Source organism: Pleurodeles waltl, chromosome 7, assembly GCF_031143425.1.
Source record: "Pleurodeles waltl isolate 20211129_DDA chromosome 7, aPleWal1.hap1.20221129, whole genome shotgun sequence".
Taxonomy (NCBI): domain Eukaryota; kingdom Metazoa; phylum Chordata; class Amphibia; order Caudata; family Salamandridae; genus Pleurodeles; species Pleurodeles waltl.
In genome coordinates this window covers 1,239,204,039-1,239,217,991 of record NC_090446.1, presented here as the reverse complement: position 1 = coordinate 1,239,217,991, position 13,953 = coordinate 1,239,204,039, and the positions used below count along the sequence as shown (strand labels likewise).

The window sequence follows — 13,953 nt, the reverse complement described above, 5'->3', positions numbered from 1 at the left end:
TCAAGATTCCCAACATAATATTTTATCAGGGCGTCCATCAAAGAAACTTAAAAATGCATTTTTGCAAGGCAATACAAAAAGAAGTAGCACTGGACTGTGCGGGTGGCCCAGAGCTGGTTCTAAATAATTGTATACTTTTAAATTGTGGGTTCCATTCAAATTGTTGCTAATTATGATAGCTCTAAAAAGGCCAAGCTAATTATTTTGCTAATGCTTTTTTGATAGGAAACCACATGTAATTGCTTGTGTCACGATGCATGTGCTTGCATGTCTGGCAATCTTGCAACTCTCATTTTTAATACCCCATTTTAACATGACAAGCAGCTGTTTTAGAACAGTAAGTTAAAAAGTAAGGAAGCAAGCATCCCAGTTGCACTTTGCAGCTGCCAGGCCCTAAACAACAAAAAAAAACAATGAAAACAATTATTTAACATGGGTAGAGAGCTGGGGAGCAGGGTGAAGAATGGCGCGTGGAGCATCTTGGAAGGAAGTAAACAGGGAAAACGTGAAGGGAAGAAGCACAACAAAAAGCATGGTAGAGAGTAAAGGAAATCACCTACTCACATGGAGTACTAAATGCAAAGGTAAAAAGTCCCCTCAAATCCAGAGTGGAAAGACACAGGTTATCCAGTCAAAACAATGTGAGCCTGAAATGCCCCTGTCCGCGACCTGTCTTCCTTAGAGTGATCTTCCCCCCCAAACATTTTTCTTTCCTCCTTCATTTTTCCTGACCATGTTTATGCTGGCCATAGCACTCTGTATACTTTACCACTGCTAACCAGTGCTAAATAGCATGTGCTCTCCCCTTAAAACATAGTAACTTTGGCTTGTCCCCAATTGGTATATTTAATTTACTTATACATCCGTAATAAAGTGGTACTACATGTGGACAGGGCCTTTGGTACTGATTGTGCCAACCACTTAAATAGCATTTTAAACATGGCTTAGGCCTGCCACTGTAGCCTGTGTGTGCAGTTATAAACTGCCATTTTGACCTGGCAAAATATACCTTTTGCCAGGCCCAACTTGTCCTTTTTAGTACATATAAGTCATCCGTAGGTTAGAACCTGAACAGCCTATGTGGCAGTGAAGTGTATTTTAAAAGTAAGACATGTACTTTTAAGTTTTACATATCCTGACAGTGAAGAGATCTTAAACTGCTTTTTCACTGTTGCCGGGCCTACATCTCCCATAGGATAACATTGGTATGACCTTATCACAATTAATAAGCTGGAACTTCCAAATGGGAACAGTTAATCAGTTCATGTTTGGTGTCCTTGGAATTATACTGAAAAGTCCTCTCATGGTAACATCGGATTTTAAATAACAATTTTGAAAATGCCACTTTCAGAAAGTTGGCATTTTTCTGCCTATTCCTTCTAGCAACCACACACTTAATAGGGCTTAGGTGTGCCTGGATGGGCCAACACTGGCAAGATGGGAGGGCAGAACTGGGCAGAACCCTACTTACACTTGAGAAGGCTGTGCCCTGCCTCCAAAGGACTGGATACACCCTGTTGTTAGTCTGGACCCAGGCCAGTAAAGACAGGATTCCTGAGGACTTCAAAGGGAAACCTCTTGAAGCTTCTCCCACCTTCAGTGGGAGGGCATCAGGTATACATGTTGGACCTGAGACACCACCTCTCCAGTACACTTTTGGCCCTGTGGATACTCTGCCAGGAGGGATTACTGTGCTGCTGAAAGAAGTGCCACTCTGCTGGACTTGTGTTGTGAAAAACTGCTGCCCTGCTGACCTGCTACTCTTTTCCCTGGGTCGGAAGGACTGGATCTGCATCTTTTGAACTCAGGACCCCAAAGTGACTCCAAGGGCTAAATGGCTGGCATCCTGACTTGAGTCTCTGGGACAGGAGGGTCCAACAACCTTGAACCCAGCACCTGGACTCTGCCATTTGTGAGTCTACCAGCCAAGTGGTGTCATCCCAGTCCTGGACCCTCTTGAAGTGGGCCTATGGTGCTCTGCCAGCCTCTCTGGATGCAGCAGGACCCAGGCATCTCCTCTGCTGCACAATGGAACCCTGAGCAGAAACTGACACATCTCCACTGGTGCTAGGCGTGGAACACTTGCAAAAACCTACATTTCATTTTAGCCTGTTGCTTCATCGGAACCGCCGCTATGCAATGCATCCTCGGCACAGGCCCTCACATCTGTTGTTAATGGCATCCTTGACCATGACACTCGACTTCGCATCACAGCCAGCGGCAGCTACCACAAATTTAAAGGGGAGAGGAATGAGGATGGGGAAATAATATATGTATATTTTTTAAAACGTACCTTGCCGACGCCACCTGATGCGTTGCTCCTCTTCTCTCTGTTGTCCCAGAAGTCACTGGGATACCAGCACAGGCTCCCCATGCAATCCTAATGATGCTTTCATACTAAACCTAGCATGAGAACAGTGCCAGGATTGGTCTTAGCAGTTTGGTTTGCTGCTCAGACACTGCATGGGTGTCTGTGCAGATTCTCCAACCCGTGGTTTGAGAAACGCAAGTGAGCATGTGTGTTTGCCCAGCCTAAGACAGCCGGCCAAACACACATGAGCACGTAAGTGCATATATTCCACTCCCCCTCCCTTGTGCCCCCTCCCATGGCCCAGCCTGTCGCTCCTTTCACAAACTGACTCAACTGAGCCACTAGCTGAAAAATAAAATGATAGGACAATATATATATATTTTTTTCACCTGGTGGCTTAGCCATGGGAGCAATGCTCCTTCACCATTGCGAAGGAGCCACCCCTATCACAGCCACTCCTCAGCTCCATGGAATTGATGCATCCCCCTGACTGCGCAACACGTCCTCAATTGCTGGACTTTGCATGGCAAGCCATCGTCAATGGGATCCTCGACTATGCAGGACCTCGCACTATAGCCTTGCTGCATCTCGGAATCAAGGCACCTCTTAGGCTGCACGACGCATCCTCAACACTAACCCTTGCAACAATTCGCAAACCGGGGTTTAAGGTACTTTGTTCAGTGGGCCTTACTTGAGCCCTTTTGCTTACCCATGCTCCATCGATGTCAGCCTGAGCTTGTGAGTTTTTCCCGGTCCGGCACAACCAGATATCCACAGTTGGCACTTTGTGCTTTTTAGTGCTATTTTTACTACAAACCTTTGAAATTGACTGTCTCCAATTCTACAAATTGTAATTGTGGTCTTGTTTAATTTATTAAAAATGACTCTATTTTTCTAAACTGGTGTGGAATCCTTTTGTGGTGTGTTTACACTCTTTAATTGGTTAAAGTATTGCACAAATACTTTACACATTACTGTGAGCTGAGCCTGAATTCTCTGTGCCAAACTACCTGAATGCTGATCACAGGTTAATTTAGGGTTTTCTTGCGACTTCACCCTAAAAAGAATTGTGGTTGCTGCTGGAGAAGGGTTTCTCACCCCTTAACAAGTAGCCCATTTTTTTACAGTGAGACAAAAACAAGAATAGAGAGGAAAGTCCCTGAATTAAATACAAACACCAAAAATAAACATAAAAGTCAACAAAGCTATCCAGTCATGACCAAATCCTGTCCTAAAGCCAACTCTAAGTACATGTACTGTATTGGAAATAGGCCTAACAACAGGTCCGTCGAGACCTAATTCTCGAGAAAATATGGCAGCTCTTGCATCTGGCACCATCTAGCACTATTGCCTTGTTTGGTTGCCTCTTTAGTAATAACAGGTAGGCTTACTTAAAATTCAGTAAATTAATTTTTGGAGCAGCAGAATGGGTTCTCGAGCATGGCCCTGAGCCTGAGTTCGGGTTTAGGAAGAGCAATAACTTAATATTTATTGTTGTCTACAGTTGTGCAGTCCATGTCTTTCAAAACAGAGGTTTTGTTCACTAGGACTATTTTTATAGATTAATTGGCATTTTTCACAGCCTCTATGTCCTTTACACTTATAGAGCCATGGTGAATGGTGCTGCTGGAATTAGAAAGCACTGTAGCATTTTATTGGCTACATATTTGCAAAATTCTGGATAATTTGTTCAAACCTTGGTCTTTATGTCATTGAGGCCCACCAAGACGTACAACTGCTGCTTTTGAGAATGAGAGTCTGAAATTTTGGCTGGAACATATTCATTTTCATGTCATTAGGATCTAAGATAACATTGATGGTGGCATATTTTGTAACTAAAGTGTGTTTGGTTCTAAGAGGCCTTCCCAGACGACTCATCAAGGCAATTTTAGTCTGAGGATCACCACCCTTGATTAATCTACAATCTAGACAGCTCTGCAGGTCATCACTGTTTGAACTTGAGCCATTGCAGTCTGAGGTTTTAGAAACAATACAGTGCTATTTGCCCAGTACTGTTTGATATAGGGTTAGCATCTTAGTTTTCAGCCAGCACTGTGTTATTGATGGTGAGGCCCCACTGGTCTATCTTTGGCCAACACTATCTCATATTGTGCCAGAAATAAGCAATATTTGCCTAGAATTGTTTGACTGCAGCCCAGGTCTTTATGATCATCAGCCAGTATTGTGTGATCTTTGGCCTCCATTGAGAGATCGTGGTCCACCACTGAAAGACATTGGTCCATCTAATTTTCATAATAGAAAACAATGTTGTATAATCTTAAATCAATGCACTGTTTTTTGGCTACTGTTGCAAAATGTCATTAACATATCTGCATGTGATCTAGGCCAAGCACTGTGTAGTTCTGAGTCAGCTGTGATTGATTACGGTCATCACTGTATAATTTTGACTATCACTTTGCGACCTTCTGCCATCATTCTGTGATCCTTGGCCAGCTCTTTTTCACCTTAGGCCAACACTGTGAAATCTTGGGTCTACGCTGTGTGGCATTTGTTTTTCACTATTTTGACTGTGGATTTTTTGCTGTGTAACTGTGTGTCTGCATTGTGTGACCTTTTGTGCGTGCGGCTGTGGGGAACCTTGGCCAGAAATAGGGCCAGCACTGTTAGTTATTGGGGAAGTGACAGGTTAACTTGTCTCTCTATTTTTGATCTTGGGCTAGTACTTGTTAGCTGAGTGGCCAAACTTTGTAAGTATCTTATTACAAACAACTTGCTATTGTGTGTTTAACAATTGAAGGATTTCGTTTTTTACCCATTAGGTGTCTCATTTTCATTTTAAGAGATAAATGTTATTGAAATGAGAGCAAAAATAAATTATAGCTAAACACCAAGGGCAATTAACTAGGGAAGCATTCCTAGTTAAGTTGACACATCCAGCTCTCCCAACATGGCAGACAGGGCAATGAAGACCTTGGTTTCCGGTATAGTAGCACTCAACCTAACAAATATGATTAATTCTACGATGGCTTAAAATTTGACCTTGGTCCTAGTTGGGGACTCCACAAGTTTGTGAAGCACCAGCCCATTTTCAGAATTACCTGATAAATATGAGTAGGCATTTCTCATTTCCGACTCAACCTGAAGTTGGAGGAACGGTGGTTACGCTTCACTGTGCCTCTGGTTTCAAACTCTAGAAGCAGACTCACTGCCTGATGCTCAATAATTGTCTTGGTCTGTTTTTAGAAAGTCATGGTCTTTTAGTCCATGTCTGCATAATTAGCCCTGGCTTCTCACAGTTAATTGTTCTGTGCTCTGTTCTCTCTGATTTCACAGTGTAATTAGGGATGCAAGGTATTTTATGGCAGTGACAGTAACAGATATTTTATGACAGTCACAACATCCATACATAGCTGCAGCATTCATAGACAGCAACTCGGGGCGGCTCCTCCATTAGGGCAGAGGAGCGCCACCCCCCCTTCACGCCAACCCCCGCCAGCATCGGCAGCTGCAAACCTTTTACCAAAAAACGATAACAAACTTTGTTTATTATTGTTTTTTGGTAAAAGGGTCAGGCCACAGGCTGTGAAAAGCACTGAGGGGGAGTGCACAGAACTCCCCCACAGTGCGCATGTATGTTTAGCCAGCCGTCTGGGGAGGGCAAAACACACATGCACAGTAGGCTCTCTCCAGCCCAGCAACACAGTTGCCAGGCTGGAGAGAGCATGCACAGGTTCCCAGTCTGCCTGGGAGCGCCCTGGCTGGATGCTCCCAGCCAATCCTGATGCTGCTCTCAGCAGTGTCAGGATTGGCTGCAAGGGAGGTTGGGAGCCTGTGACTGCAGCAGAGGAGTGGATGGAGCCGTGCGGCGGCAGCGATGGGGATAATATATATATATTTTTTTTTTATTAATCTAATTTTTATTCCCCCCTGTGTGTCGCCCCGCCCCTTCTGCTCTCCACGAGCCGCAACTGATGATTGTGAAAGCCCTCCCTATAGCAATCACTTAGTAGGCTTCAGGGGAGCACACCCAAGCAATTGAGGCTTGCCAGCTGAGCACTGGTCTGATGTTTGCCAGGAGTCTCGCTTTGATGTAGAAAGTGGAATGCAAAGGTTTAGTTTCATACCCTTTATGTTGTGATAACAAACATTGGAAACCAGAGATCAGAAGGAACCTTGGAGCACATCGCGTTTGTAGTATTTGAGATGATGTGGAAGAGATATCCCTGATAGTTTATTTGAATGGAACAATTTGAGTTACTAGGACACAACGTCCTTGAACCCAAGGGTCGGTTCCAGTTGTGAAAGAAGAATTCCATGACCAACCGCATCAAAGACCAAATTGATAAATGGTTCAGTGATCTAGATCTGAGAAATATGATTTTGCTTCTCTTACTACTATGCTGATATGGCTCCAATGCAGTTTGACCATATGAAATAAAACTCTCAGACACTCACCCTGAATGTGATTAGATTTTCCCAAGCTTCGCACAATATGAGAAATGTTATCGTTTTTGGTGAATTGACCTCTTAAAAACCTATATGTAAGCGTCAGCTTCATGGGGGTACCGCATTCACACCCACACCACCTGGATGTCAAACTGAGCCTCAGTTTGAAGGTAATAGTCATCACTAAATTCTCAGTATTAAAAATTGCTATGCTAGTTAATAAACCTTGGCCCAGATTTACAAGAAAATGACAGAGTGCGATGCTGCGCCAAATTTGGCAGTGCCACTCTGTGTCATTTTCAAAACGCATGGATGCGCTGCCTTCACAAGAATACAGCACATTACTCTGTTTCCCCCTGCGCAGTGCTAAATTTAGTGCCATAGTGCAAGGATGGCTGCATTGAGTGGGAGATTGTTTTTGTGAAGGAAGAGACACCTTACTTCACAAAAACAGTCTTCAATGGCGATTTGCTCTTTCTATGTAAATTAGCACTTGTATAGCACACTACTCACCCGTTAGGGTCTCAAGGTGCTGTACTCATACCGCTATGGAACCCCTCCTGGCTTTACCCTGTGAGGCGCCCACTCCTGAGCACCCCCAGGGTGAAGCCAGGCATCCAAGCGCTGTTGGGGCCGTTGTGGAGATTAAGCAAGCTATTGCCCAGAGTTGCAGAGTGGGACCCATGAATTAGATTAGGCACCGAGGCGAGAATTATCTGGTAAAGGGGAATTGAGCCCAAGACCTGCCGAAGCGGGACTTGAACCCTGGTCTTGAGCCAGATCTCTGCTTCAGGGTCTGCCGCTCTAACCATTGAGCCACACTTCTCCACATTGAGCCACACTTCTCCAGCACTCATGCAGCACTCATAGAAAGAGCAAAAAATAAGGAGCAATGAAAACATTTCACCTCATTGTGCCATGGTAATGCCACCCCTGGGGTGGCGTTAGATTTGGCACTGCCACAGATTTAAGAAAACTAGTAAATCTTGGGCAGCGTCAAAATGCAAAGGGTGTGGCTGTGGCACGCCCACAGCAACACCCATTGCATGCCCCTTCCACGCAAAGTTCTGCGTGTGATGGGGCAGTATTCATAAGGTGGCGTTAAGCCACAAAAAGAGGCTTAATGCCACCTTGTAAATACGGTGCAGTGCATAGCTCCACCAGAGAGTCGCTAAAAATGACGCTTCGGTGGCGATATGGCCTTGTAAATCTGGCCTCTTGTTTTATATCTGAATGTTGAAGGCACGCCAAAGATGTTTTGCTCTTTGCTGAGATCAGTATAACCGAGGCGACTGCTTTGAGAATGTGAAAAGTACCACTAAATGTTCTGGTCACTGTGGATATACCCAGGGCCCACACTTCAGAGCACTATTCAAGGGCTGTTGTATTAATTTGGCAATGTATATGTAGATGAGCAGAGTATATAAAATACGTGTGTAGCGACAGACAGAACAATACCAGTGCCTCAGATCTGGTGAGTTTTACAAAACATCTTTTTAAATTTACAATTAAAACGCTTGAGCAGTGCTGCCTAGTCTATATTTTCAAAGCAAAAGGGGTGTAAATTCTTACAAAAATATGGGATTCTGACAAAATATGTGATTCTGGTTTGTCCGAATTAGAAAATCTTGCAATCAGGCTAGTGTCCAGGATTAGTCTCTTTATTGAAGTAGGATGTTTACAGCTAAGCTCATCCACTGCTAATGTAGGTCCGTATGAACCGCTTTTCATTGATTACCTCCAGTAATGTTAATAATTGCTTTTATTCTATATTTTGTTAATGTGAAATGTTATTTTTAAATTTTCAGACAGACCTGGCCAACCAGTATATTAAAGCTGGAATGAAGAATGTTGGCACTGTGTTCCTCATGACCGATGCTCAGGTGGCTGATGAAAAGTTCCTTGTGTTGGTGAATGATTTGCTGGCCTCAGGTACGCTCTATATGTCCTGCATACTCTTCTGTATCCCATGAAATATTGGTATATTCCTTGTCAGGGAGTGCCTTGTAAATGTCGATGTTCACCAGCACCAACTATGAGGCATGCCTGTGTTTATTCAGTGCTTTATTATGAAGGAGGTTTGGTGTGCTTTCCTCATCTGCCTTATTGTCTTGGTGGCCTGCTTACACTTGGGTTGGACCTTCATCATACTTGGTTCTTGGTTAGATCCTGTACCTTAATTTAGCAATTATATTCTAAACCCCTCAAGACTCAACTGAGGAAAGATGGAACTCGTGTCTTAATGTGAAGTTCATCCTATTTACATAGGAGGAATCAAGACATTTCAAACCAGCAGTTTGACATCACTATCTCTTGATCGTAACTAATTATTTGCTATTGTGCAGGTCTATGCAGGCTGCATTTTGGAATTTTGAATTAATGATGCTAAATACATTTGCCAAAGCCTACCTGACACAAATTACAGTATGATCTTATATTCGGTTTTTTAGTAAAGCCTTCTAATGCTGTTACATCTTCAATGCCACAACAATCGAGAAGATTTTTGATTACAATCAAAAAGGTCACTTCTTCCCACTCATCTCTAGCAAAACCACTACGAACCCAAAAAGTAAATAGAAATAAATTGTTTCATGTTAAAGATCAGCAGGCCCAGCAACGAAGCCTTCTATTGTCCTACCTTTTCAGTAATAAAGACCTACATGCTCTTCGTTACTCACTTTTGTGTATCTGCCAGATATAATTTTCTTTGCCTCTTCTGTGCTGTCTTTAATTTTGTTATTACTTTGTTAATGTGTCAAGCGAAGACCTAACTGCGAAGCACCCCTGATACTGGCAAAGTCGCCATCAACCAGCAAGCCTCACTTAGTCTGTGTCTGCCAAGACTATATTGCTGAGTCAGTTGATTCTATATGTAGGAGAGGCTCGGGTCAAAAGTAGACCAAGAGAGTTAAATTGCTGAGATCACTTCTTGTTTGCTCTGAAGTGGCTGTAGGATAAAACGACCTGGTGCTGTACAAAACTGTATGATAAATAAAGAACTCAGTACATATCATGTTTGGGTGCGTTGTTCCCTGTCTTTTATTGTTGCTTTTGTTAATAGACAAAATGTCACCTGCATGCTAAACAGGAATGTAGCTCTACTCTGAGTGCCTGACTTCATGTGAAATTTGCATCATGACAATTATTTTGGCATTGCCTCTCAGTAATCTAGCGTTTGCACAGGGCCCTGGCCTGTCTATGACAGTACAAGGACTAAGGTCTGTTCTGTGACCTGGAAGGGTGCACTAAGTATGTCCTCATCTAGGCAGTGATCTACACTCCTGCACTAAATAAATTACTTAAAGCAGTGATGGCAAGGCACTGTGTTTTGTGTTTATCAGGGAGCATGAAGCCTACTGACTCCTCAAATAAAGGTGCGCTGATAAGTGAAACCCATATTCTTTTGCTGATATTCCATGTGCATGTTGTTTGCATGTGTGCAGTGCATGTGTAGCACATATATGTGTTAGTATGACTGTGCATGTTGCATGAATCTGAAGACTGAGGCCAATGGGATCCATTTTGTATGCGCCTGGTTTAATATGGTACAGGATTGGAGGGTGAAAATGGTTTCCCCAGACAAGCGAAGTAGATTGCCTGCTTTCCTGTGGCGGAGACCCAGCCACTGGAGTGAGAAGGAGGGAGATAAGACCCATTTTAGAAACTCCATAAGTCCTTTTGAACAAAAGTCTGCTTATTAGTTCTTCCTGATTACTGTTTTTTGGTGGATTTGTGAGGCATCAGTTTCTGTTGTTTAAGGCAAAGACGATTTTAGATGGGACCTGCCCTTTTGCCTGTCCCTGATTACTGATTCAAGCTGAGGGCAGCCAGGTGCAGCAAACATGCACTTAATTGTGCCTATGTTTTTGTACTCTTGAGTGCAGCCAGTCTCATTAATACCTGCTGTGGAAACATCACTTTGCACGATGGTTGAATCTGAAGAGAAGCCTCTTTTGAAAGAGAACCAATCCAAACCAATTCTGAAAACGTAAACAGTGGATCCTCGTCTTCTATCTTGAACATGTGTATAAACATGAGAAACAAACCATGTTACTTTGTTTTAGTCCCCTGTTCTTTTTGAGCAGAGAAGGGAGAACTTGGTAGAGTACTTGAAGAGCTGCTGTGTAACCAGTCCTAGTGTCTGATTTACAGTCTCTCAGAGATGGAACGGCACGAGGATCAGGTTAATAATTATAGAAGCCTACCTGCCTGCCTGCGGAGAGAGGGAAGAAGTGCCTGACCGTGGAGGAGGAGAGGTCCATCACATTGCAAGCCAGCGAAGCACTCATAGGAAGCAGACGAACAAAGAGAGGGAGTCTTCTGGGACCTGTGATTCAAAGAGTATCTAGCTGGTCTTGCACCCCAGTGAAGATGGCTGTCTCACTCGACAACCTGTCATTCGTTTGAGAAATTGGTACTGCTGCTATTAGCAGAAGAAATTAAAGGTGCACCACAGCTGAAGCGGAAAACCAAGATCGACCTGGCAGCTTCTACATCATTGTTTTGAAACTCAAATGGGAGGCCTCAACTGCTATGTCCGATCATTGGTCTGCAGTCTATCATGAGGGCTTCACTGCCAAGGATTGGTCTTCTCATACAGACCTGCCCTGGGAACCCTGCAAATCCTGCCCTGAGCAAAGTTACTGCTGCATCCCCTCTGAAAAGAGAGCCAGTGCCATAAGAAACAGGAACATGTACTGCATCACCATCCAACCTAAACTGCAGTGCATCAAAGAGTAGGTAAAGGTGGGGTTTAGCCTGTGTACAGGGATAAAAACTGACAGCGCAGGCAAGACAAGTTTTGCCACTTAAGATGTTTTTAACCAAGGGTTGAAAAAAACATTGAACCAAGTTACTTGACTAAAAATTTTAACTGTCTTGACTTACCTCCACCTGTGCCTAATCCTTGTCTGCTCGGGATAGATTTAGGAACTATAAAAACAAACTCAACTATAGTGGAAAGAGGGATGCTAGGGAGAAGGCAATATCACATGTAACTTAGATGCAACTGTTTACAGCCTTCTACTAAACATTCGTAGGGTTGTGTAGTTTTTAGTTTTGCTGTGTCATTAAAGTATTTTCTTTTTCCATAAAAGATAAGCACTGACTGAACAATACATTATTGTGCCTGTTAACCTGCTGTTGAGTTCTGAACTCTTACTCCTCTATGCTACCTCCCTGAGAAGCCTGTGACTGCTTGTCTTTGCTGCCCTTACAATCAAGCGTGGAAAGGATTGTACTTGTCCCAGTGTGCAGCCATATTAGGATGGATCCCGGGACACCAGTGACAAATGACCCAAACCATAACAGCTGGGGTCCAGGTGTCATGTCTGCACTGTGGTCCTCGAATAGAGTCTGATAACTTATTTGAATATGACTTTACAAGTTTATATAATAGCAACATGCTAAGGAGAACTTCAACAGTCTGTGTGTAAAAACAGCTCTCAGCATTTTTAAGCAAGAGACTCTCGATCAAACTCAGGAAAATGTCCACATTTAAAAGTCTCTCATGATGTAGTCTACTCAGTGGTGCTTGTTAGACATGTCAGTCCCAGACCTTTTGCTTCGCTTCCTCCACATTGTGGAACATATTTTTGTTGGACTTAGGTCTCTGGGGACTCTACCACTTCTAACCCATGCTAAAGTGCTGCTGCTCTCTACCTCAAACATGTTAGTAAGCTTATACCTATTTCACATATTTAATTTATGTTTAAGTCCCTATTAAAGTGGAACTACATGTACCAAGGCCTGTAAATTGAATACTACTAGTGGGCCTGCAGCATTGATTGTGCCACCCATTTAAGTAGCACTTTAAACATGTCTCAGACCTGCCGTTGCAGAGCCCGTGTGTGCATTTTTAAACTGCCATTTAGACCTGGCAAAATAAACATTTTGCCAGGTCCAAATCTTCCTGTTTAATACATATGTCACCCCTAGGGCAGGCACTGAACAGCCCAGAGGGCAGGGTGCAGCATATTTGCAAATATGGACGTGTACTTGTACGTTTTTCATGTCTTGATAGTGAACAAACCTTAAATTTGTTTTTCACTACTGCAAGACCTATCTCGCCATAGGATAATATTGGAGTTGCCTTATTAAGTTTTATATGTGCAATTTCCAAATAGGAAGAGATGAACAATTCATGTTTGGTGTCTTTGGAATTGGGATGAAAAGCCCTATTCACTGATGAAGTTGGGCTTTTTTATCACAGTTTTGAAAATGCACTTTTAGAAAGTTTACAGCTTTAGTCCTTTTGTGTCTATAGCCTGGTCTTGGTGACATGGCTGAGTGTAATTGGCAGACTTTGTGAATTCCTACCAGACAGTCACACAGCATAAGAATTAGGTGTGCCTGAGTCAGCTGGCAGGATGGTGGGGGCAGGGCTGAGCACAGCCCCACTTATACATGAATAGCCTCCACTCTGCCTTCACACAAAGGGCCTAACAACCATGCATTGTCACTTCAGCCAGCTTGGAGCCAGGGCAGGGGAGGCAGGACATTCCATGCACTTCAAAGCCACTTTCTGGAAGCTTTTCCCACCTTCAAGAACCAGGGCACCAGTGTATAAAAGAAGGACCTCAGACACCAATTCTTCAGTACACTTCTGGACTTGTGGACACTCTGCCAGGAAGAAGGACTGCAGTGCTGCTACAAGGACTGCCACCCCGCTGCCCTGCTGTACTGATCTGCCTGCTTCCCTAACCTGCTACCTTTGCACTCTTGCCTGGGGAAGAAGAACTGGACCTACAACTTCATCTTAAACCAAGGCTCACAGAGTGACTCAAAGGGCTAGTCTGCTGCCCTCCTGATCTGAGCCTTAGGGACATAAAAGGTTCCCCAAACTCCTGGAGCAGCTGCAGTGACCCACAAATGGTGCCTTTCAGGCCCTGGACCCTTGGAGTGACTCATAAGCTCTTTACTCAAACCTTTGGGCTCTTGAGGGCATGAACAGGCAGGTTTGCACCAAAATCATGCCCCTCGGACCAAAAATTTAGCACAAGCCAGCGCCAGCCTGTCTCCTTGCACAGCAAGCATAGTTCACCCCAAGGAGCGCCAACATGAAGCACCAGACTTCCAATCCACAACTCTTGGCCTGCTCCCTGTGCCATGCCCACTACCGCCTGCGATGCCTTCCTTGCAACTCTGTCCAACGTGAATGGGACTCTTGGCACAAAACTTGAGAAGGTAGAACTTCAGCTGGGCTGATCTGGGACTTTATCCACCCTGCACTCCAT

General features: G+C 43.8%; 1 protein-coding gene across 1 annotated transcript in view; it reads left to right on the top strand.

The window, feature by feature from the left end:
• DNAH9 (dynein axonemal heavy chain 9) overlaps positions 1 to 13,953 on the top strand; it is a 975,671-nt gene that overhangs the window by 507,576 nt on the left and 454,142 nt on the right. Inside the window, exon 45 of the mRNA XM_069200368.1 lies at positions 8,527 to 8,650. Coding sequence (XP_069056469.1) covers positions 8,527 to 8,650 — 124 coding nt within the window. The remainder of the gene's footprint in view (positions 1 to 8,526; positions 8,651 to 13,953) is intronic.